At 35.1% G+C, this 26,312-nt stretch overlaps 2 protein-coding genes across 3 annotated transcripts in view; one reads left to right on the top strand and one right to left on the bottom strand.

The window, feature by feature from the left end:
• LOC106757975 (peptidyl-prolyl cis-trans isomerase CYP18-2) overlaps window positions 1-4,543 on the top strand; it is a 10,928-nt gene extending 6,385 nt beyond the window's left edge. The window contains exons 5-6 of the mRNA XM_014640846.2: window positions 3,889-3,973; window positions 4,303-4,543. Of these exons, the coding sequence (XP_014496332.1) occupies window positions 3,889-3,973; window positions 4,303-4,348 (131 nt within the window). The 3' untranslated portion in view covers window positions 4,349-4,543. The remainder of the gene's footprint in view (window positions 1-3,888; window positions 3,974-4,302) is intronic.
• A 1,159-nt stretch (window positions 4,544-5,702) lies between these two features.
• LOC106757630 (probable UDP-N-acetylglucosamine--peptide N-acetylglucosaminyltransferase SPINDLY) lies at window positions 5,703-23,466 on the bottom strand. Of its 2 annotated transcripts, none has more exons than XM_014640348.2 (18): window positions 23,155-23,466; window positions 22,641-23,054; window positions 20,919-21,080; window positions 20,636-20,811; window positions 20,430-20,505; window positions 19,677-19,805; window positions 19,435-19,554; window positions 19,284-19,352; window positions 19,123-19,204; window positions 18,041-18,135; window positions 17,474-17,538; window positions 17,160-17,358; window positions 14,596-14,790; window positions 13,539-13,633; window positions 13,292-13,427; window positions 12,963-13,180; window positions 10,166-10,293; window positions 5,703-6,595 (listed from the first exon to the last, which is right to left on the bottom strand). In XM_014640348.2, the coding sequence occupies exons 2-18, from the start codon at window positions 23,010-23,012 to the stop codon at window positions 6,135-6,137; spliced, it is 2,778 nt and encodes a 925-aa protein (XP_014495834.1). In that variant the 5' UTR covers window positions 23,013-23,054; window positions 23,155-23,466; the 3' UTR covers window positions 5,703-6,134. The 2 variants fall into 2 exon arrangements, with proteins under 2 accessions (XP_014495834.1, XP_014495833.1); XM_014640347.2 differs by having other exon boundaries at window positions 22,641-23,012.
• Between the last annotated feature and the right edge of the window lie 2,846 nt (window positions 23,467-26,312).

The raw sequence follows: 26,312 nt of genomic DNA, 5'->3' as shown, positions 1-26,312 counted from the left end.
AATCCGAAAAGTGCTTTCCGATCGGTTGATAGGCAGGGATGCTCGGTTTGAAGTTAGAAAATTAACTTCAAAGTTTGGAAATCAGAAAATTGATTTCCGATCGGGTGATACGCAAGGGTGATCGGTCCGAAGTCAGATAATTAACTTCTCAGTATCGAAATCGTTAGCCAATCAACTCTAAAGCGAAGCAAACACCAGAATCATGAGACAACACAAACCAAATTTTCATGCAAAAGCAACGGGGTACATAGTTGTGCTACTAGCAAACGGAAAGTACTAACACCGAACATGAAAGATACAAAGTGCGGTCAAAGCAATCGTAAACAAAGTTCATCACAAAAACAGTAAGTACATTTGGGTACATTGACTAATTTTCATCAAGGTGGTGTGGCATCAGCAGGTGCAGCAGTGGTAGGAATAGGAGATGTTTCTTCAGCCGTGGGTGAAACTGAACCACCAAGGTCAACCAACTTCCCATCCACGAATAGCTTCATGATGTCAAAATTTGGATCCTCGAGGGGAGTGTTGTAAAAATAGTGACACTGCCCTATACCTTGTTGAAAACCAAGTTCACGTTCCTGGCATACTTGATCCTCAAGGACTGATTTTTCTTTCAGCAACATGTCTCGTTCAGCAACAGCACTAAGTTTTTCCTTCAATAGTTCAGCATAGTCGGACTTAGCCTTATCATAGTTGATTTGCAGAGTTTCAACCGAAGACTGTAAGGAAGCCACTTTCTTTTGGGAGGCATCCAGGGCAGTTTTAGCTTTAATTCTGGCATCCTCAGCAGCCTTGGTTATTTCTTCCACCCGAGCGGTCAAGGCAGCGTTGTCTTTCTTCAAGTCAGCCACTTGCTGGTTGGCAGCTTCCAATTCCACCACCAATAAAGGTTTGGTGGTACCAGCAGCGTAATTCATACATACGCCTGCACGCATTATCAGCTCATATCCCATGTTGTACGCCTCACTTGGAGTCATATTTTTGAAGGGGGCTCGTTCTTCAGGGCTCAGGTTGAACTGAACCCGGTCGGCTACATGCACATTTGGGTCTAAGGGACCGGTCAGTAAGGGACCCTTGACTTTTTGTTTCTTTGAGGGAGAAGGAGTTTTCTCTGTAGTTTTCCTTTTCTGTTTCGTTCTCTTGGGAGGAGGTTGAACTACCTTCACATCCTCATTAGCTTCAAGATTTACAACCGGAGACGCTCCACCTACCGATCCAGCAGGGGAGGCCGAGGAGGTACCCTCACCAACTTTTGTCAACTTCTTTTTTCTGGCCATCAAACGGGCGAAGGCTTCGTGCTGTTCCATTCCACTAAAACAATCTGCAGCACAAAAGACAATTTAGACTAGTTAATAATTACCGTTCGGCGGCAGTAAAGGTGCAGGAGCTTACCGAACACTTTAGATCTTAAAGTGTCATCATCTGTCCCGATCAGTTCAATTAATCTACGCGAGGAGGTTTTTCTTGGTAACAGGTCAACTTGGCTTATGACGTCCAGCTCGGCTTCGGTCATGTNTGTCTTAGGCCAAGAATCGATTCGATTGGGGTGTTCGGTCCAGTATAAAGGGAATTTTGGTTGGCCATCATTGAAAAAATACTTAGGCCGACCAGAGTCTCGGATNGCAACTTTACAAAAGTTAGACTTAAANTCTTTATAAGAAGAATTAAAGGGAGCAAACAATTGTTTATCTTTGGCCGGAATTAAAGATACCCAAGATCGGTTAGGGTTGGGTAAGGCACGGAAGAAGTAGAGGAATGATTTGGGAGTTGGTGTAAGTACTAAACCAGCGCATAGTACGCTGAAAGCTTGCATCATAGCCCACCCGTTCGGGTGAAGCTGAACGGGACAAATATTCAATTCCCTTAATACTCCCATCTGAAACTCTGAAAAGGGTAACCTAACTCCTAGATCACGAAACAAAGCGATATATACATAGAAAAAGTCAAGGGTATAACCTTCCCGACCATGACAGGCTCTTTCATTCGTTCGGCAGACAACAAAGGTATAATCATCTATATCCCTAACAGTGGCTAACACATTTATCTTTTCTAGCAAATGCCTAATAGATGCAGTTGATATAAAGTACGGGGCATAATTCTTAACCTCATGGGGTGCCCAATCGTATCCCCGCACTATGGGTGGGGGAAGGACAGAAGTCCACATGCGAGAGTTGTCATAGTTAAAAGCCACTTCGTCCCCGGACGAGCGGGACGAAGTAGCCGAAGAAGAACCGGTTGATGATGAAGTAACCTCCCCATCATCATCATACCCCCGCCCTTCCCTCCTAGACCTACTAGATGACTGAGATGATAGAGACATGTACCTGGACAGATGACCGAGCTGGCGAGTTGACTGATCGGGGGGCGCTAGCAGCAAATCTCAGAAGCAGACAAATGGCAAGAGACCACCCCCCTATTTATAGCCGCATAAAGCGGTTTCGGCAGTTCATCGTAACCGTTCACGAAGATAACATCTAACGGTTCAGATAAGGTGGCGTTTCAAATTTCTAGGTACAACCCTCCACAGTGCGTCTCAACCATTCAAACCCTGCTCATCGTGTGGCTTTCGTCGCTCCAAATTTCAAATTATGTAAGTGGCGGGAAACGGCATATACAAACCCCTTCGCGTACTGCGAACGCTTGGGGCTCGGGGGACTTATGTGTATTGAGGAGATGGGATACATTCGGATGATCGGTCACACCGGTAGTGTGATCGGGTATGTTGAAGGATGAATCAAATACCCTCATATACTACATTATACAGATGATCGGGTGCACCGGCAGTGCGGTCGGGAGAATTGTTGATGGAGTTAAGTGGGGCAAAGCATAAAAAGAGAATAGCATTATGATTGAAGATATTGGGTTGTTCGGGTGCACCGGTTGGGTGATCGGGAAGACCGAAGACCTGCTCGGGATATATCGTGTTAGATTGGCATAATAATACGCTACGGAGCAAGGAGTGGGGCGAAAGTTTCGCCGAGATAGCGGGGCCTGCAACCCGCNGTTTCGCAGATGACTAGGAGGAAGTTACCAACAGTTACGCTGACAGCGAAGTATTAGGGATCATGGCCCACTACGTATAGGCAGTTGCGGAGATCATGGCCCACTGCGTATAGGCAGTTGCAGCCCATATCCAAATACACACGCCTATAAATAGGAAGGTAGAGTGTCAGGTAAAGGGTTGGATTTTTAACTAAGCATTACTAAATTCGAGCTATTATCCTGCTGACTTGAGCGTCGGAGTGCTAACCTGCAGGTAGTAGCCAATCGGTAAGAGAAGCAAAAGTCCACAATCATCACGAGATAGAGAGAGAGTGTGCATTGTTGTCGTTTCTAGAAGGTCGTGACTTTGTCTCAGGCTTTCCATCCGAAACAGCAATTAGCAATTAGCACAGTTATATAAAACCTCTTCATCCCCATCAATATAGACTATTAACAACGGTTTAAAGAACTCTGATACAGAGAATACTAGAAAGTGTCTTGTTTGTGTTCCTTTCTGTTTTTGGAGAAGACAATGTTTTAGGCATTATATTTAGCTCATCTCTTCATTCAACTGTAATTTTTTTTTTCTCTTATTTTTCTTACCTTAGTTCCCATGACTAATCCATAAGAAGGCTAAAACGAGAGGGACTCTCTCTCTCTCTCTTTAATATTTTATGAATGTGATTTCTCCAATATAAGATTCAAGGTAAACACTCCTGCTGTCCTACTGATTAATATTTTTATTAATTGCTAGAGTTGACTCAAGTAAATAATTAGGCATACATAGCTATGGTGGAATCAGAATGATGAACAGTTGCAATCACATCGTTTAGTTTATGATTGATCATTCTAATTCATTGCATGAAATGTCTAATGATACTCAATTCCTGTTTCTGTTCCCGCCAGGAAAACACACAATATTCGGAAGAGTGTGTAGGGGAATGGAAATTATCAAACGACTTGGCAGCGTCCAAACAGATAACAACGATAGGTATGTCAAATATCTTTCAATAAAACCATTTAAAATATATACTATGCATATAACCAATAATTTTGGCCATAGACATTGGGTTAAGCGTTTTCCTGATTTTTTTTTGGAGAATGATGCATCTTACAAGTTTTATTACAGCGAGGTCTATGAATGAAGAGGAAGAAGCTATAGTGTGTATTTTGATAACTAGAGTATATTTATAGTAATGGGGCTTCCATGAAGAACATAATTTTATGAATAAATGTTTTGAACAACATGTTGAAGTAAAAATGAGGACTTTCTATGATCTTACTTTATGAACTTTCCATGAACATTTTCTGTTTCTTCAGGCCCATCCATGACGTGAAGATACTGCGTACCTCAGTGAAGGATTAGTGATGAACCAAACTAAACAAAATAGCATTTGAGAGTGCTAAGAGGAGTCTTGAGAACTGTCAATTTTAATTTTTTGTTCTAATCATCCATATGCTGAAGACATTTTTTTCAAGACTATTTTTTGAGCAGTAGTTTTTATTTCACACTCGATAAATCGGAATATGTGCAACTAATGATTAGATGTGTGTTTGTAGAGTCGCCTTTGGTCAACCGGTATACCAACTCATTTGGTAATCTTCCTTTCCGTTGTGTTAAACGCCGTTCTCATCGAGAATCATAAAATACTAATTTCAAAGAGTAACCCAAGCACACTAGACCTTTTATACGCTGCTGCTGGCTATGACTTCCAAACTAATGTATTGTTACTGTTATAGTATTATATCGAGAGTATTTCAAAATTCTTTTATAAACATTCTCGTTGGTCTTTTTATTAAATTAAAATATGCTGAATACTTCTATTCACAATCCCAAAAAATACATTTACTTTTTAGAGTTTCAATGTGTTAGATTAATCTCACAACTATATAAATTTAAGTCATGCTGCTGGCCAAAGAAACTTTATCAGGGGTTTGTTTATCAAAATCACATAAACTTTAAAACTTGTTTTCTTTGGATTGGTTTTTGCACCAATATTTTTCTCCTCCAACCCCATAAATTTGAAAGTATCCTTTTGTCCTTCAATTAAATGACAACGAAGGTTTCATGTAGCCACACATTTTGACAACACAGTTGAAGTGGAAATCGTTTGAAGGATGCCAGATGTTTGAGATTTACATTTTCCATCTTGATTGTAACAAGTTTCAGGTTTCTAATTTGGAAATGTTTTAAATTGTGAAATTAAAAACACCCTAAATTTTCCGAACTGCAATTTGAAATGGTAATTTGGCGTTCAACATTAAATTTCACAATACGATTTCAACACCTGAAGTAAAAACACCTTCGAAATTATAAAATCCCAAATACCATACGTACCATACTTGGAAATATATTTCAGATTGTATAATACAAAAAAAAATCCCACGGCCCCAAAGAAACCTTTTTGGATAAAAAAAAATACCTAGATGATACATTTCTGAATAAACTATTTAAAATTACAAAATCCAAAAGGCATTTTGAACTTAAGACATTTTACTTATGGATTACAAGATCCACAACTAACCATATTCTACAATCTGAATCTTCCAAATCAAGAAATTCAAAGTATACGCACAACTGATAAAAACAACTAAAAATAAATTTTACACTTTCATCGTCACAACTGCAACAATAATAATGGTTATAATGGTGACAATATGATTGGAAGTGGGAGCGGCAATTGGTGATAAAGACAACCAACGAGAAAGTGTAGAAAAGATGAAATAGAATTAGGTTTTTGATTACTTAGGGTCATTTTTGTCTTCTACATACACCCCATAGTGTGTAGGAGAAAACCATGGCAGTGCAAAAAGCAATCCCCAATAAAGCTATTGCGCGCCCACAAAAAAATGCCAATTTCAAAAGCAGTAAAAACAAATTGCCACGCTCTAATCTATTAATAAAATCAAGGGTAGGAATATCCAGCAGGCATCGGCTACCAAAAAACGTTACAGACTGCAGCTCAAGGTAGCTTCACCTTTTTGCCCATCCACCGCACCGAAGGGGCTTTTATGACTTACTTTCTATAGCCCCCACCCCCTATATGCAAGTTAACTTTATGCGATGCAATGATTGCTTTCAGCTTCTTCCAACAGCAACTATACATCATAATGGTACAACTATTGTAATCAAGTTCTACATTCTCGAATCACTACAAAAGGATTCTCGGATGAAATTCAACATTAACCTGTCTTTTTCCTTGTTTACTACCGCCATTTGATGACCCGCCGTTTTCTTCGCAGCTGTCTATGTTAAGCTTTGACACCGGCATTGTATCAAATCCATTGGCCTTGACAGATCCAGGACTGTCCTCCCTTGAGTTTGCAATTCTTGATTGCTCAGAATTCTTATTTGTCATGTCACCCATAGCAACTTCTTCTAACAATTCCATGCGTTTCAAAGATGGAACATCTCCTCTACAATACCTGTGCCACATATTTCTGTAAGTTGACTCTAGACCTAAGGTAAATTTTGCACCATCACAGAGAGGGGACTTAGACATGAGATCTCGTAGGCTCATTCTCAAATTATGTAGTGAGGAAATGTCAGAAGCCAACTTCTTAGCCAATTCAACGTACTCGTCTTCATTTCTGGCAATCAAATGCTCCATCCCTGGTTGAAATAAGTAAAATATTCAACAGTCTTGCAACTACGGCCGAAAATAAAAAATAAAATTATGCTTTGCTAAGTAAAAGCTATAAAAATGGCGAAGAAATAACAAAGCTAAATTATAGTTTTGGTCTCCCTTTAATGTCTAATTTATAATTCTGGTTCTATTTGTTTCCATGATTTTAATACCTAGATTTTGGAAAATCCACCATTTTGGTCCAATTCTCAATTTTGCATACAATTATTTCTTTCAATCTTACATTTTAATTCATTAAATTACTTTACATAATACCTTAAACAAAAATTTAGGTATGAGGTTGAATCAAACAACAATAAAGGAAATAAAAGGTGTGTGAAACTGAGAATTAAAATAAAATAATGAATTTTCTAAAATATGGAAACTAAGATCACAAAAAAGGACCAAAATAAGGGATCAAAAATTAAGGAGAACCAAAATTACAATCTAAGCATAAAAAAATCACGGGCTTAGAACAAAAAAAAATCAGCAGGAACCAAGAGATGCAAACACAAGCCATATCAGGTAATAAAGGGAAACGTTGGAACTCCAAAGTTCACAAGATGGAAGACATGAAAGTTTCTACATGTGCCTTAATACTTATAAGGGTTATGTTGAAATTAGGAATCTAGATTTTTGAGAGCTTTGTGTTTATGGAAAGCAATGCAGAGTAAAATTTAGCACTAAAGTTTACACAACGCAGGGGGCTCTAGATTATATCAATTCAAACATGTGGGACTGTCAAATGTTAATTCCATAGTGGAGCAGGGTGCATGTTAACTTTCATTGATTATTTAAGGAAATAAAAAATGATTTTATTGATCACAATGCCACCAATTACATTATCATCATCTCTATTTGCAATAATCAAAACCTTTAAGATAAGGGAACAAAAATATGCTAGTAAATAAATAAAAGCAATGATAATCATGAAAAAAAACAATGAATAAGAGTCATATTTCCTTCATAGAGTGAAATCTTGGGAAAGTTACTTTGTTATACATATTATTTTCCCATAAATAGAGATCTTCTACAATTTGCACGACATAAATTTCTACATTACAGACAGTTACACACTACATTTAGGATTGGTTGTGTAAACAGAACTTGGACCAAACTTTTTTCGGTGTCTTTTATTTAGGATTATTTTACGTCTAGGAGCGTATTGCTATCACAAATTCCTTTTTATTGAAACATTCTCCCCTCTCTTTCAAACAATCCTTTGATCATTGTTGGTAGTCTAAGTACATGTGTTTATTATACATTCCTCCATATTGAAACATTTGCCCTCTCCTTTAAACAATCCTTTGGTCATCATTGGTAGTCTCCACAACCCGTCCACCATCTCAATCCGCAACCATTCTTAAAGATTTGTTGTTTCTTAGGCCTATAGTGTCACTCACTATCAAACTGCCCATTAGTGTCCATGCTTGAAATGTATGTGCCTCAACATGAAAGAGGTGTTTTTGAGATTTCACATCGACTGGAGATAAGTGTGTGTAAACCTCACCTCACAAGACCGTTTTGTAAGGTTGAGTTAGGATTAAAATTCACTTCTTAAGACAATCTCCACAACATCAACAAGCCTTATGGCACCAGATCTCCCTTCAACTCATAAATTACACTTTGTCCCTCCCCCTCAAACATCTTGAAAATGAGCATGGTGGTTGGGGCCATCCATGTGTGACAAGTCTCTTGGAATGCAAATAGTAAAGATCCCCTTTCATCACAAAAGCTGGTGAATCTACCATAGTCAAATAGCCAAACCTTTACTAAATGACAATTTGCATTCAATTTTCCCGTAAGTGCTTCTTGGACGGAGTTGTAATTCTGACCTAAACTTCGTTTCAAATCTACATTTTCCAACATCAAACATTCAATTTCAGAACTCTGTAATTGAATTTCAATATCTAACATTGAAACCTTGAGATTCTTGAGATTTGATATTGGACTGTGCAAGGGCCACCATCTTGTTCACATATGCAAAATAGATATTCTTCAAAAAAAATAAAAATCTTGAATCCAGAATGGAATTAATTTTTTGATATGTGGATGTAAGTTATGTGTCTTGGAAATCCCTCTCCCCCTTTTCTAAAGGAGTAAGGAGCAATTTGCAAGGCAATGGGAGATTTAGAAAGAGTTTAGAAATGTGTCCTTGGATGGTCGCCGATCACGACAGTGAAGGAGGAAACAAACAAGATTGGAGGTTGCAAGGAGATTGGCAAAGGACAAGATTTCATAAAGAATGTCTATAATGAACATTCAAAACTTCCATTAATTGATCGTCAAAAAATTATCATGTAGGATGGAAAACCTATGATAGTGGTCTACCTTGGCCTCAGCCTACTTTTAATGTTCTATTTTGAGATTTAATTTTAAAACATGTCAACAAACGAATTAAGCTATACATGACCAAAAGAACTTTATCATCAGATTTTGCTTCATCTTTTAGACTTTAGTCTGCTAACTTTTATTTGTAAATCTAAAGACATGAACCTTAATTTTTTCGCTATTGAATAACATTCATTTCTTAATCAGGAAGTATATTTCATTTTAGTCAGAAAAGCCCTTTCTTTCTCCTAGTATTGGATACAAACAAAGTCTCACATCAGATAAAATAAGAGATGGACATGGACTTATATTACTTCCATTGGTAAGAGGCCTTTTGGAGTGGTACCAAAAGAAAGTCATCCAAAGTGAACAATATCTCGCCAGTGTGGAGATCTATGTGTATGTGTGTGTGTTGAACCTCCCTACATCTAGAGTAGTACTTTTAAGTTATTTTGTTGGCAGAAATGATCCACAATCCGCTAAGGGCTTTAGGGAACTCAAAGAACTCTTTTGACTTGGTTCGTAGATTGAATCAATGATAAATAGAAAAAAGAGATATTGTTCATCTATCTTTCCCTCAACTCTCTCTCAAGAGGAATAGGATGATAGACAATCCCTTATATGTCAATGTATCCTTTATCTTCATCCACGCATGATCAAGTCATGCCACACGAGTCATTGCTCCATGTAGTCCGACCAAAATTACAAGAGATAATATCATTTAGAGGAGGCTTGTTATACGATTTAGTGAAGAGGAGGTTAGTGAAAAGGATGAATAAATTTTCAACAGTGAAAGTGATGAAGAGGAAAGGAAGTGTGATGCTTGACATTGCTGCTGAAAACTACGATGTTAAAATGTTTAGAATTTAGTCTTTACAAACTTGCTCTAGCAGTCTTGAACTTTCTAATTTGATTTCCTTTGCTGTTTTGGTCATCAAGTTCGACTATTTTTCTGTTTTGAACCTGGTGATACGTAGTTTTGCAGCTCTTGCTCCTCAAACCTATTGGTTGGTCATGAAACTTAAACAGAATGTTTTAAATTGTAGGTGTTTTCTTCGTTTTTCAGAATAACCCACCATGGAAGTTTTGGGGGCAGCCGCAACACTAGCTGCCATTGACTACTATGGCTGAACACATGAATTAGAATGGTGGTTATGGTACAAAACTCTAAAATTGTAGAAGAATATGCATATATTGACAATAAACAAAAATTATGAAGATCTTACCAACGTTTCTGAGAAGACTAACACCAACATTGTGTGCGTGTACTGAACCAGCCATAGTGACACATGGAACTCCCATATATAAAGATTCACAAGTTGTTGTTGTTCCAGCATATGGAAATGTATCCAAACTACATGAAACAAGGCATAAGAGTTTATACAATGTATCACAAGATCAAAGTTAGTGCAAGGAGTCCTTCTATCGTGATAAGATATACATTTTTCACAGATATCCATTTTCCTAGAAATACAAAACAATCAACAACAACATAATAGAATCTTATGATTCACTGAGATTAAACCCACTGCATGTAGAAAACCTATGATATAAAAATCCTAAGCACAATCTTAAATGACAATTTTTAATGGAAAGACTAAACTTGAGAACAAAATAGGAAAATCTGAAAACTACGGGATTCAATGGATGGAAAGGTTTATGAGAACAAAATAGATTGAGCTATTTGGTTGTTGAAGACTAAATATGCCATGCAATTGATGAGATAGCATGATGTAAAAGAATGAGTTGTTTCATTAAGGTGTCTATTCTCGCACTTCACTACCCCATTTTGTTGTGCGGTATATATGCCCATGAGGTTTGCCTAAGAATACAATGGGAATCTGCTAGGTTTCTTGCAAACAAGAAACCAGATTTTCAGATTCAGTAAAGAAATAAGCACTGAAATCTTACTGCATAACGTAAGATAATACTTTAATTAAAGAAAACATAATACAGAAAACATTCAACAGCTTCCAAGGGAAGTTTATCCCTTCTACACATCACAAGCCTGTTCCAGAAACGAAAATACAACCCACCCACCAGGAGGAACCATTTCCTCCTCAAAAGATAACCCTTACTAGACTTAATAACTACCACTAACCACCCCTAAACTGCTCAACCATCCTTAACTGTCATGAAACCTCTGATGTTGAACCTTCTTCCTAACATACACCTTAAAGGTCTTATCAGAATTCATGAAGGTTTGAAAAGAATGGAAGAGATATTCATGAGAATTATCACTATGGAAAATAAAAGATAGAAACACCAAGAATTGAAATATGGAAAACAACTCAACGACTTTTCATTTAGAACAACCAAGAACATTGACAATAATCAGTAATTAAGTGAACTAAACGAAAACGAGACAAAGCTTTGAGGATACTCCTAGGAAAAAGACTGCAACTATGTTTTCCTAACTGACATGACTTGCAACAAAGAAGACAGTTTGGACATGGTACAAGGTGTTTAGGTTTGGTAAAGCTGGGAGGGTCCATTTGAGCACGGATGGGAGAAGGATAATCCACCACCAAGCCAACATAAGTAAAAGATTGATGTTGATAAAGGCAATGACACTCACATTGAATGCCAATCATCCTTCCCAAACTTTGGTCCTATTAGAAAACAAGGACTTCAATAAAAACAAAACAGGTAAGATGGTGAAGGGATAATAAATTTAACTTAGATCAAGGGCCATAAAGGAGATCCATCAATCAAGAGAGAAGTTGGAAGATGGACACTATCAACCCCACGAGATGGGGCTCGATATTAAATACAGTGATATTAAATACAGTGAGAAAGGGCAAATAACTAGAAATGGAAAAGGATGAGAAAAGAGATCTACTACCATAGATAAGATCGATGACACCAAAGTCAAGGATCCAAGGCCCAAGCGAGGTGGAGTCAATGAAACCGGTAAACAAAGGAACTAGAGGTATGACTTCCTCATACCATTTGAGGAAGTCATCGAAGAGAGTTGAAAGTTCAAAAATATCACAAGGCAGTGGCACAAGAATCGGGAGGAACAACAGGGGCAAAAAATTGATAACTCAAGGGACAACTTGCACAAGACATAGAAAGGACCGAGCAAAGTTCAATGTGGACACAGTCATAGACCCCATAATCTAGTTATAGATTGACAAATATTTGCCTGAAACCTATACAAGGTGTTCAACACAAAGAAGGTTTGTTGTTGCTTTAGTTCTTGGGTAGGAGCAACACAAGGAGGCAATATTTCATTGAAGTCTTGTAGATGACCATAAATTTTGCAAAAGTACTCAGTCATCAAGGCATTTAGGACAATGATACAAGAGAGATTTTGGCAAACACCATGGAGATGTTAGTATCATTGGTGTATAAAATTAAGGTAAGTTCCTAAACCCCAACACATCTCTCATAAGCTCAAAAGGTAGGAAGGACAAATAATCGATTAATGAATGCTAAAAGCTTAGGCATCAAGTTTGGACCACCAAGGATAATCTTTTTCATTAATAAAAATGACCAAACAATAAGAACAGCTGAAACAGTGGCCAAACATGCTGCCACACATGACGAATTATGCCAAAGCGAGAGAGAAGATTAACATCAATGAATGACAATGGTAGCAACAATGGTGGAAAACGGCCAGAAAAAGTGCACAATGAAGAGGCAATGCCAAAAATTGGAAAGAGGCAATTTCTGAAAAAAGAAACAGGCATGAATGGACACTGGATCCACTAAGAGGCCAGGCAATGGGTTCAAATTACGCTCCAGAGACCATATAGAGATAAAACATAAGGAGTCATATGATAGAATCCTTCTTTGTCTAGGACACAACAAAGGAACATTATGTGTGTGTGTGTATATGTGTGTGTGTCCGTGTGTGTATGTGTGTGTATGTGTGCGTGCATGTGTGCATAGAATTATTCAGCAATGGACCTAGGCCCGTGTAGTAAAATACATATCAACACAACATGCACAACTAAGAAAATCTTAGTGTAAGGAAGATAATAAAATCACTCAAGGAATACAAAATAGAGATATTACCTTATGTCCATTAGAGAATAGGCATGCATATGATCATGGTTAAGCAGAATAAGGGGCAAAAGATCAACACGTAGCGGCTCTAAGCCTAACTGCTCTAGTGTTGAAAGGAATCTTTGCCGCACGCTATCACAACAAAATGGTTTGCATTTTACCACAAGGCGCGAATTTGGAATTGCACACAATATCCTCGCCCAAACCTTCAATACCTTCGGTGTAATCTAAAGAAATAGAAGCACACACATCAGAGAACATATAACTTATTATCTTTAATAATTTTCCTTTGGTAAACAAAGAGCAAACACATAACGCTTTTTTAATATAATTGATACCTTAGCAAGATTGTTGAAACTACCAAATGTGATGAAGCCATTGGAAAGTGCTGGAGTTGCAGAAACAGGGCCAGCCTCCGGGGAAGGGGTGTAACAAAGGAAACACTCTGGCAATCTAACCAACTCCTCAATGTGTCTATAATTAAAGAAAAGTACTCTAAGAAAATAACAAATAACAGGAGTTGTATAAAAGTGTTATAGTATAGGTCAATGACAAGAAAGTACTGAAGTTCTTGAAGAGATCTACTTCTGCTTTGTTTCAGGAGGGTCTGCCAGAGAATCAGTGATTCTATAATCAATTGTAGGCAATCCTGTTGTATTGGGATAACCAATCCAAGTCACCTGCTTACAAAGCACACAAGTTAAAATTTTGCATGAGATCAAATAAATACAAAGCATAAAATGATAGCAAATGACATAATGAATGTTGCTTGAATGATACACACCACATCATATAACTTGATATCTAAAACATTAGTATTGCATATATACATTGAAATTGCTGTATGTTTTATTCAAATAAAAAAAACAAAGATGCATATACTTGGTATATATTCAAAATTAAGTTACTTGAAGTGTGTGTCTGTAAGCATGTACGCATGTAAAGACATCTTCAGGATTTCCTTGCAGCTCATCAAATATTAACAAATTTAAGTAATGCAAATTGACTGGTTGTGGAAAGAGTTGTTCAAGCTTCAAGGAACAGCACTCAAAATGGGCACTGCTTACCACAAACAAACTAATGGTCAAACAAAAGTTATAAATTACTATTTGGAGATCTTTTCACGCTGTTACATGGAAGACCAACCACGGTAGTAAGTGGATTGGCTTTCATGGTCTGAATATTGGTATAACACCAACTATCATGCTTCCAAAAGGAAAACACCTTTTGATGTTGTCTATGCAAGAAAACCTCTTCTGATATGAATTAGTGGAAGCTATGAAAAGGGAGTTGACAGACAGAGATGAAGCTCTCTAGAGGAGGTTGCTCTTGGCAGTAGGAATCATCATCCTGCTGTATTTTCTATTTCATTTTCAGGAATAATATATATATTTTCTCATTATCCCTGTTTAATCTTCTACATTTTCGGTCTCTAATATAAACACGGCTCTTAACCATTCACAACATTTGAGAAATGAAAAGTTTATAGTTAATAATCAAGCTGCAATATCCAAAAACATCCAACTAAACAAAGGTTAAAAGGAAAAATAGATAAATGAATATAGGAACAAAGGATAAGAAGTTACAAACTGAAAAACAAAGAAATCGAGTTATATAAAAATATGATTTAGTCTAAACACACCTGAACTGGTGCAGGCCGACATGCCATCATTCCCAATTTGTTGTTTGCAGTATGACCTGTAAGTTCTACCAAAATATCAACTTGATCTTCTCTAACAATGTCGGCAACCTTCTTTTCATCAATTCCATAAATATCTTTCCAGATACCACCCTTCTTTGTAACTTTCTCTCTAAATCTAATGGTTTTTGCATCTGCCTACAACATGCAAATCAATTCCAAATTATATGAAAGTCAAGAAATGTGAAGGAATCAAACATGTATGCTATTACAAATTCAATAGACTGTAAAGTATGTTAATGTAACCAAAGTCAGAATGTTAACCCCGCAGCCATCTTGAAAATTGGTTGTTTGGTAAATTGTAACAGCTGATTCCATGAAATCCTATTCTCGATTCTCCCAAAAAGAACTGCCAGGTCATACTTATGTTTGGCTTAAAGATAAAAATAAGAGGTCAAAAATAAGTAAAAGTTGTTTATTAACTTTCACTGGTTAGATAGTTTACCTCCTGTATTGGGGTCTTGATATTTTTAGGAATAGATATGGCCTTCCTAAGTTTAGGTTTGGCTAGGCATTGGGTGTTACTCGTTGAGGTAGCTTGGTTTAGTCTTCAAGTGAGTTTGCTTTTGGCATGGGTTTTGGTGTGGTCCACCCATGTCTTTTGTATTCCCTTTTTCGGTTTTTTTATGATTCTCTCATGTAATGGCATATGATTGTAGAGCTTTGGGGTGTCAACCTAATTGGGATTGTAAAGTCTCATGGTAATGCCTACCATGCATTTTATGAAAAAATAAATAAATAAAACATAACTATCAAGGACAATAACTTATACAGCAACAACTTGATGCTTACGCTTTTGTTCCATATAAGCCCCAACACAAACAAAAAGAATTAATAGCAAGGGAGGGACGGACGGAGTAGGGACTGGGACAAATGAAAAAATTGTCAAAACAGTGAATTTGGGAAAATGCATATAATTAAAAAGAGACTTGACTGATGGAAACTTGAAGGGGGAGGCAGAAATCTATTAGGTCAGGTATAGTTCAAGCTTTAAAAGTTTGAAGAAACTGAACAAATAAGGTAAAGTGAAAAAAATAAAAACAACGCTAAAATTGACTTGCTACAAGAATCAAATAAGGATTGTAAATAAATGCTATGCTTAAGCTTTGACTTAAGACTGAACATATGATTAAAGAGATTAAGAGATTAATTATCTCTCAGCTGATCTTCTTATGTATGAAAGAAAAATTACACCGGGAACACCAAAAGGTACTAAAAAAATATATCTAGGTGATTAATGCTAATAAGTAGACATATCCTAGGAAAAACATATAACAGTTCCCCAATACAACTACAATTACCTATATTTAATAACTTTTCTAAAACTTCCTCTCAAACTTAAGCATACAAATTCTATGTGCCATGATTGGCACAAATAAATTCAATTTGAGGTCCCTTCAAAGATTTTGTTAACACGTTTGAAAGATGATCATCAAACAACCTCAGTACAAATTTCCTTAGACAACAAATTTTCCCGAATAAAAAGATCGTCGATTTTTATGCTTAGCCCTTTCATTGAACAATGGATTGGAAGCAATGTGGAGAACAGCTTGGTGATCACAATATATCTTTGTTTGTTGGATCTCACAAAAAATTTACTTCTAGAAGAAATTGTTTCCCGCATACAAGTTCACAAGTGAGACACGTCATTGCCCAATATTCAGCTTCAGCACTACATTAGGCAACCACATTTTCAGTCTTGTTTTTACAAGAAATAATATTTCCTCCAATAAGAACACAATACCTTATAGTAGAGTGCCTATCCATAGGAGATCATGTCCAATCAATATCACAATATCCAAAAATTTGGGTATTCCCTTTATCATCAAACAATAGGACATAACCACAATGGAAGGCTTTACTGTGAAATATCCTAAATCAAGTTTCAAGGTTCCGTTTTATATTTCAATTTGTAACCAGCCAATATCTCAGACACTTGTTGCTCTCAACAAACCTTTGCTTAGTAAAAATTATGGATATTTTAGAACTGTATATAACCTAACAAATTAATTATGATTTGAAAAAGAAACCAGAATGGGGAATGAAACCTAAGACCAATTTTCTTTTCTATTGATTATATTTTATATTCAATATAAATATATATTGATCCATCACAGTTTTCCTATTGGAAAGCAGGACCAATAACTAACTGAACAACACAAGAAAAAATCCATCCAATGGGTCATGTTGTTTTCCTTCTAAAAGAAAGTATTTCGATCTCCTAGACCATAGACTAAGAATCTTTCACCAACTAATCATTTTAATGGAGAACAAAAAGTTGTTGGTTAAGGAGAAGAAAAAGCAACCCCTTCCAATAGTAGTTTTACATTTCCAATATTAAAGGAGGTGAAACATTGACAAATATGCATCTCTGCAAGCCAACCAACTATGACTTTTGTTAATGCTTGAATTTCAAGAGAACATGAAAATATATGTCATGTCAAAAGCTTTGAAAATGCATTAATATAGTTTATATTGCAAATTGTGTGTGGGTTCACAATTAATACCTTGACAACTGCAGAATAAACAATCACTTTGAAATTGGAGTAGTCATGATAGACAAGAGGTGCTTCAATGAAATACGATACAGAATGGGTAAAATAATCAGGCGAAACATAGCCTATCACAAGGGGCCGGTCAGGATCTTTTGAGTTACCCCATGATGTGTGACGTGGATATAGTCTCATGAATCGCCTACCCCAGTTCCTGCATGTAAACATTTGATTCATTATAGTTTACAAGTTACATATTCAATTTTTGCACAAAAAGTATATTGCTAAACAAGAACTGTAAAAAGAAGTTCATTAGGGAAAGCTGTGACCTGTGAACCTCAAAAAGTGTGTCATCAATTCCTTCATCTATGTAATTCATTGCAAGTAAGCGATTCTGCATAATATGGTACATTAAAATGAGACATTATATACAGGGGATAAAAGCTCCAAAGATCAAGAGATAACTTAAGTAAAGGACAAAATACATTCATCCCCCCATGGTATCAGAACCTGATTTGAATGTGTAAACAAATACTAGTCATTTCTTTTTCTTGCAACTAATTAGAACAAATTCACTAGCCATCACACCATCCAAACAAACCATAATATATTTGTTGCTGGCCCAAAATTTAGCAACATTACACATTTGTTACAGAAAGTTGTTAACCTTTTAAACAGCAATTTTATTCAATCACTGTACACCCAGTGTCCTATATCATGGTCACTATAATATGCATCCAAAATAGGGACCGCCACAATATATCTAGTTTAATCCCAGTTCACATATAAACCTACTCCTAACAGAAGATGCGGTGTTATGCATTTAATGCATGATTGCACATGTCTAAACAATTTACGACACAAAATACGAAATAATCACCCATTATGCACCACACCTGACCAGCATTCCGAGAATCAGGGTCAATCTTAAGACATTGCTCGTAAGCATTAATTGCTCCAGTTATATCGCCAGCATCCCTGTAAAGAACTCCTGCACAAAAAAAGATAATATAAGCATATGACGAAAGGATGTACTCAGAATTTTTCACTGCCATATCCCTTCTGCAAAATCTGATTTTGTAATCAAATAATAACAAAAACCAATTAAAGCTTTTTGGGCAGAGTGGAATGGGGACTTGCAGAAACATCCATAAATCAATGCAAAGAATAACACACAGTTATATTAATCACTCAAAACTACTGTATAGAACATTATATTGCTCCAAATAATGTTTCAAAGCAATTTTATTTATCTTACCCTTGCTTCAGCAACACTAATATCATTTCAATACAGGAATTCTTTTGTTTTACATTATTCAAGGTATGATTTATAACCAGCTACTTGGTTAGTCTCTAGGAACAATATCAATTGAACAACTACTTAACTACAACAGAAAAGACCCAACCAATGAGAAAACAAGCACAATTACATAGTATTCAAGCATTCTTTGCCATAATCTTTTCCGACCATGATAAAAGTCTAAAATGGAACTCAATCATAATTAAAACTCCTGGGAGAAGCACACCACGAAAAGTTAGTTGAGCAAGAGCCCTTATAAACCACACATCTTAAATCCCATTCCATGCAATAGATCCTAACACCACACAACCATCCATAGCTCCCATGCCCATGCAGGTAGGTGTGCACTATCCTTTTGACTAGTCTGAGGTGAACAAACAATAATATCAGTGTCACTACCCGCACCTCTCATTTATAGCTGAGAGATATGAAGAAAAAAATTAATATAATGGAGAAAAACATCAGTGATACATGGGCATTGAACTGACTCATAGCAACCAGCAAACGTAGAGAAATATGAATCAAATAATACAATTCACATCTGATCAAAGAATAACCTAGTCTAGATTATGCTGGTAAGTTGCCATTCATAAATCTGCACAACCTTGACTATGACAATCACTACTAAATGGAGTGAAACACTAACCAAACAAATAATTACAGAAAAGATAATAAGACCTAGGTTATTGTATGCTTCTGCATATGTTGGATTTGCAATGATAGCTTTCTCAATCATACTTGCAGCAGCATCCACTTTACCCTGGAGAAAAAAGGAAAGATTATCACTTACTGTAGATATTCAACAACTCACAAAATTCAGTAATTGGGCAAAACATAACCTGGACAGTGTATACAACACCAAGATTATTCAACGACTGTGAAAAATTAGGTTTGATTGACAAAGCAAGCTGCATAACAACAATAATAAATTATTAAAAATTTATGCTATCCAGCAATGCTTAAACAAAATGAGAAGGTCATCACCGCTACCTGGTAGCATTCTACTGCTTTATCAAGGTTTTCACGATCTTTATATATAACCCCGAGATTGTTACATGCTTCCGCACAATGTGGATTGAAGTGGAAGGCAAGTTCATAGAATACAATAGCCTAAATTGTAGATTGAATTTCCAACAATATAATTAGTATATACTAATATGCACATCTGTCATATCATAATAAAACATGTGCAGAAGTATGATAAAATATAGGCATGCCTGTACTCAACGTACCATATCAAACTTAAGCATCTCACCATAAGCAACCCCAAGATTATACATGGCATCAGCATAATGCCAGTTGTAATACAAAGCTTTCTTATACAGAGCCACACCTTGGTTGATGTCCCCCTCCAATTTAACCTATAAACCAAAATAATCATCTTAGTAAGATAGAAATGATTCAAAGATGTATCTCGTCAAGGATGGGAAACAAGGAGAACAACAGAATGGAGCTTCAATTATGTGACCACCGTAGGGGACTAGAAGGGTCAAATATATGCAGCCTCCCACCTCAAAACAAAACAAAAAAGCAAGTGAAGAGGCTCTTTAAGAGACCAAGTCACAAGGCGGCAACTTACTGCTGTACCAAGGAAATATAGGACGTAGGAACATTAAATGGAAAGCAGTAATTAAGGGTATGAAGCCATAAATTTGGATTTTACCAAAATTGTTTCTCAATTTTCAGCAAACATAACAATTACTTGTATTTCCTCAAGGCCCCTTTAAAATTAAGATGAAATAAGTTAAAATGCTAGTCATTAAGCAACAAACCCAACGTTTCCATTTCAATCCTACCAAACACAACTTTACATTGCATCAGAATCATTTTTTTCTATGACAATCTTCATTATAAATTTACCACTATTGCATTAAGATATCAGCAATAAAATGACTCTATACAAGTTGTATTTTAGTTGAAAATAAAGAGGATCTAAAAAATAGCTATTGCATAGTTATCGTTACGTAGAATTTCAGATGTGTCACCTTCGTTCCTAAATCTGTCAAAGCTATAGCCATATTATTCTTTGCAATCTCAAAGTTAGGTGATACAGTTAAACACCTGCCACAAAACATCACCTGATTATAAGACCCAACAGTAAAAGTCAAGTCAATAAAATAACAGATAAAATTTAAATTATTACAGGTTCTTGGCTCAGAAAATAACACCCAGCTCAAAATATATAGAGTACCTATCATAACAAGAAATAGCTGAATCCAAGTCACCGCGATTTTTATAAATCACACCCATATTGCAATATGCTTCAGCATAAACTGGCCTCTCTGCTGCAGCTTTTTCATAGAAAGTGAGGGCCATGTCATATTGCATCATTTCTGAATAGACCACACCAAGATTGTAGTATGCAGGCTGAAAAAGCCATGTAGTATAAAAATATATATCATGCAAACTAAAATATAAACAAAATTGGTAGCTTTAAAGATAAAAGCAAAGTATTCAGAGTACGAGAAAATTACAGCATAATGTGGATCTACTTTGAGGGCTTCAAAATATTTTTTAATTCCTTCCTGAGTGTTTCCAGCAAGCTTTGTGTTGGTACCAATATCTGTTAACACAATGGCAAGGCATTCAGCTGCTGCTCTGTATGAAGGATCCACTCGTAAAGCCTTCTGATACGACTGTTCAAAGTAAATAACTTAATTAACAGAAATAAATTCCACATAAATTTCAACTTGTACAAATACTAGCATGGTAAAGATCAATTTGTATATTGTGAAGCTTGACTTTGAATCATGAGATACATGGATGAATAACTGTAGTTCAGTGTCATTAATGAGAATCACATGATTCAGCAATTCATTAGTTTTTTTATCCTTCATCAATTCTAATTCTCATTAAAATAATTGAAAGCCAGATGAGAATATAAACAAAATTGGGGTAAAAATAGGCAAGTTGGGCAACATGAAAGTGAGAAAGGCTTGCAAACCTATGCCTCAAGATTTTGGACTAAGTGTAGTATCAAGTTCACTAGTGTAGTTCACTAGTGGCTTATTGGTGGAGATAATCCTGGTATTTTTACCACTCAACCTTGAATTCCCAACAAACAAACTATTAAATGAAGAGGAACTGGAAGAGTACCATTATACACACCCTATTTGATATTACTCTTTGCACTCACTCCTTATTCACTTATTCCATGCACTATATTGAGTAATTTGAAATTAGTACATTGAAAAATACATTATCATGCATATATGATATAGTTCAAACTATTTTTCATTATGTCATTCGAAATTACAATTTGGTATTGTTAACATTTCAAAAAATAATCATTTGCAATTTAGGTAGAACAGCTCAGCCCAGTAGCATACAATAATTTCAGTTATATTATAGCATAAACTGCCATAAATATCCTAGTTCATAGAACACAAGGCTTGCTTCCCACTAATATGTATGTATATCTTAAAAGATTAACGTTAAAACTAACTCAATCTCATAAAATCAACAATCTCATAAAATCAACTTATGAGATGAGGTTTGCACTCTCTTATATACAGTAATTCGGTCATACTACTAATCAATGTAGAATCTCCAATATACCCCTTTACAACCAAAACTAGACATCTCCACTCATGAGAATAGATATTTAGGGATAGTCCAATAGTAACTTGATAGCAAGTGTCATGATAAGTTCTAACAAACCTCACTAGGATATGTTTTAGTACCATTTTAGAAAATGAACTTTTAAGTCTAATCCAAACTTCAAAAACTGACTTATAAAATGAGAGTTGAACCCAGTTATATGCTATAATTTGATTATAGATCTAGTCCACGGGGCATCTCCATCAACATGTATAACACTTACGTTCAGTACAACTTCATTCAGTGTAACACACTTATGTGTGACATCTACGACTTTAAGAACTTCATATCCAGAACACAATAAGACTGGTCATAGCATAAACAAAGCTACATTATAAGCCATAGTGAATCTATTACAACAAAAAACCCTGCATATGAAGAGAGACGGCGTGAAATCAACAAATAAACCTTTTACAAGCTCAAATTCCGACTAGTAAAAATACAACCTCTGAAAAGAATAGGAAAATTTTGCTGTGGTAAAAGACATCATCCACATTGCTAACAGTTGATCATTCTGAAGAAACGATACAACAGAAAAGAAAAAAGGCGAAGCAACAATTTGAGCAACCGAAGTTATTAAACAGAGGTAGGCATACCTCTGCAGCCTCCACCAGGCGACCATCGTCCTTATACAAAATGCCGCAATGTGTGAGAGCACGAGCATTTTGAGGATCCAGCTTGATAGCCTCAAAAAAACTCTCAAACGCAAGCCTTCCCTTATTCTGCATCTGAAGGCATATCCCTTTCCCAATGAGAGCCTCCACATTTGCACCATCGCTCTCCAAGACACGCTCGTAGATAGCAAGAGCGTCAGCAAACTTGTTCCTCGAACGCAAGACGTTCGCATAAGAAACGCTGTCGTTCCCTTCACTACCAGCAGAAGGACTACACTCTAAAAACCCGTTGTTACCATTTCCCGCTAATTCCCGTTCACTCCCGCTCCCGTCGCTATTCTCCGCCCCTGCCATCTGCAGAAACAAAACAAGTAACGGAATTCGAAATTGCAGCGACTGCGTCAACAAATTGCACAATCACCATTGTGAGTCTAAAGGAAAATAGTCAGAATTCATCAACACAAAATCGATCGCAGCTGAAGGTGAAAGGACGAACCCTAGCGAAGAAAGAAGCGGCGGAACTGTCCGGAGGTGGCAACGGAGGGAGCCAGAACCGAGAAGATTGAAGAAGCGAAGGTTTCGAGGAAGCGATTAGGGTTTTGCGAGTTCGTGTGAGGGAGCAGAGTGAATAGAAACAGCGTAGCAAAACATAGGCAGTGTTATTTATTCAAAAGAGTAAAACTAAGAGTAAAGCGTGAGGTTCTTCATCACGCCTTAGTGTAATGAAAAAACTTAATCAGTTGGAGAGAGAAAGAGGTAGTCAAAGTCGGCAACTCAGTATACAAAGTAACTCGATGATGTGCCTCTAACAAGCCAAGTTGGGAGTTCTTTCTATAAATACACGTCCAACCTTTTTACCTCGAGTAATGTTTTATAAAAGGAAAACATAGTCATTAATCCGTTATTAGAAGGATGGTACAACACTTTGTATTATAAGTATACAAGAGGTGGGATACAGATCTTTGAAACTTTTTTATTCCATAGTTTTATACAAGTGCTTCGGTAATTATTAAGTTCTATCAAATAGTTGTATAAATACTATAATAATAAATATATAACTAATGTATTTAAAACTTTTGTAATTATTTTTTTATTATTTAAATTGTTTTACTTTGATCATTTAATTTTCTTAAAAATATTATCACAACCCATAGGTTAATAATGTAAAAATATTATATTTGATTGACAGACAAATTCAACCGAACAAAATCTAACAGGATTTTGATATTAAGCATAGAGTTTGTTTAAGAAAATTGAACAAAAATTACTTTGCACACAAATTATTGTTGTAATCAGGAAAATTAAAACAAAAGAAATTAGAAAAGAAAAAAATAAAGAGAATGTGTTACACTTGAATAAGAGAGAAATGAGGAAAAATAAAAATGATACAATAGTTCTTCATTTTACTAAATTAGTAATACACTCTAGTACAATGGTAGATGTGTTTAATAAATTTTAGTACCTAAATGTCACTGAAAAAATATATTTCTTACAGCGTTTCGATTTAATTTTCCAATTTTTTAAATTATATTTATTTTTAGGTTTTAATTTATGTAACAAGTAATAAAACTTTAATTTAGAAAATTATTAAACTTTAAGTGTATGTATTGTAATTGAAACCTATTTTTCACAATTGATCGCCATGATCGTTTAACAGTGGATATCATCATTATGTTTGCTTTGAATCTTTTATCATATCTTTATTAGAGGAAACAAATTAAGTTATCTATATCAGAAATGATCAATTCAAATCTAATAGATGAAACATTTACAAAATGATATTTTTGAGCACTTCCCTTAATTTTAAAAAGAGGAAAAAGTATTTTAATACATTTTTTTTTGATAATATATTAGTACAACACACGTATCATTACTGACCAAGTACTAAGTTGGATATAATTAATTATGAGTTGGATATAAAAAATCAGAAGCTCTAACCAAATACTAAAGAGTATACTAGGATTCTCGGAAGAGGGAAAATAAAAACACATACAATCTAAAATACTAACAAGTCAACAACTACAGTCAGTAACCTTTGTTTTACAATTGAACAATAATATGTTAATATAGACTTTTTCACAATATTTATATGTGTAATATTTTTATTATATTTAGAATATATTAATACAGTAATAAATAAATATAATGTTATATCGAAATGTTGTAAAATAATTAGCGTAAAATTATCTCTAGATTTATCTATTTGGTATTTTAAGCTTTTTATCTAAATTACTTTGTAAATCAAGTCTTCTTTCCTTCTCTCCTTCAAACTAGGTGGTGGAGTTACAGGTTTCAATGTTTAAACCACTAGATGATCGTATAAACAAAGTTAACTCTCGACAATATAATTACTTATTTTTTATTTTAAACTTATATTTATAAGTTTTGAAATTAATTTTTAATTAGTATTGACTTAATTATAATTCAAAAGTTTTTACTTGTAAACATACTTAATTTGTAAGTTTGATTAATATCAGAGAATTAGTCTTTTAGTAACTTTTATTAATAGTTGTTCAGTTTCCGATAACTACTTCTAAATGTGTTAAAGTTGACCGCTTAGTTAACTAAGAGATCGTACAATACAATATTCCTTTTAATATGCAATTTCATTTTAAATTAACCATTAGCTTCATTAATCATAATAAATTGACACATTCACTTGAAAAAAAAAATTAATCATTCATGTACCACTTAAAAACACAGGATAATTTATAGTAAAACAATCCAAACACCAAAAAACTATTTGAAGAAACTACACATAAAGGAAAAAGACAAATAAGGCATGACTATTTCAAATGCTGACACTCTCTAAACCCTACAATTGGTCTCTAGATCAATTTTATACTTGGTATTTTTTTCTTTGGTTTAATCTTTCTAAATTTTTGTTAGAAGTTGCAAATTTAACCTTTTTTTATCTCAATTGGGTTTCTATCTTTGAAAATTTGAAATAATCAGTTCATTCTGTTAATATAATCTTAACAATCTTAAAAATGTATTTTTAATATTTTTTTTATATTTAAAAGAAATAGTCAAATGTTAAATTGACATTGTGTCATATGACAAAGATATTGTGACATGACAGTGTCGGTGTCACGTGTCATTGTTAATATGTGTATTTGGGAATTTCGGTTTTCGAGGTATTAAAATGTGGATTTAGACTTAATTTAACACATAAAACCGACTTGTAAAGTATAGACATCTCGTATATAATAATAAAAATTGGGTGATCTAATAAGAGAAATAATAGAAAAGTATTTTTGGCTTTAGAAAACTCAGCTTACGTCAGATACTCCAATATCAATATCGGAAGTAAATCTAAAAAATAACGTTTGACTATATTGCATCAATCGTAAATTTACATTTGATGCAATCTAGCCATATATAAGTATAATATAAATATCCAAATTTAAGTATGATATAGTAGCGTCAAATATAAATTTTGATAAGCTGTTTATTAGTATGCCATAAGACATTTTTTTAATATTTGGATCCGCTGATAAAATAATTTATTTTGTAGTGCCAGTTAACTCAAATTTAGTTTTTACATATTAATATGAAAGATGCTTATCATAGTATTCATTAATTGAATTACTTAACGTAGGAAGTAAAGTTCTTTATAGAGTAAAATATATTATTCATATTTTTCTTGAAAGG

This window comes from Vigna radiata, chromosome 3 (genome assembly GCF_000741045.1).
Source record: "Vigna radiata var. radiata cultivar VC1973A chromosome 3, Vradiata_ver6, whole genome shotgun sequence".
NCBI classification, from domain to species: domain Eukaryota; kingdom Viridiplantae; phylum Streptophyta; class Magnoliopsida; order Fabales; family Fabaceae; genus Vigna; species Vigna radiata.
The sequence above is the reverse complement of the archived record's forward strand: the minus strand, read 5'-3'. Positions and strand labels throughout refer to the sequence as shown.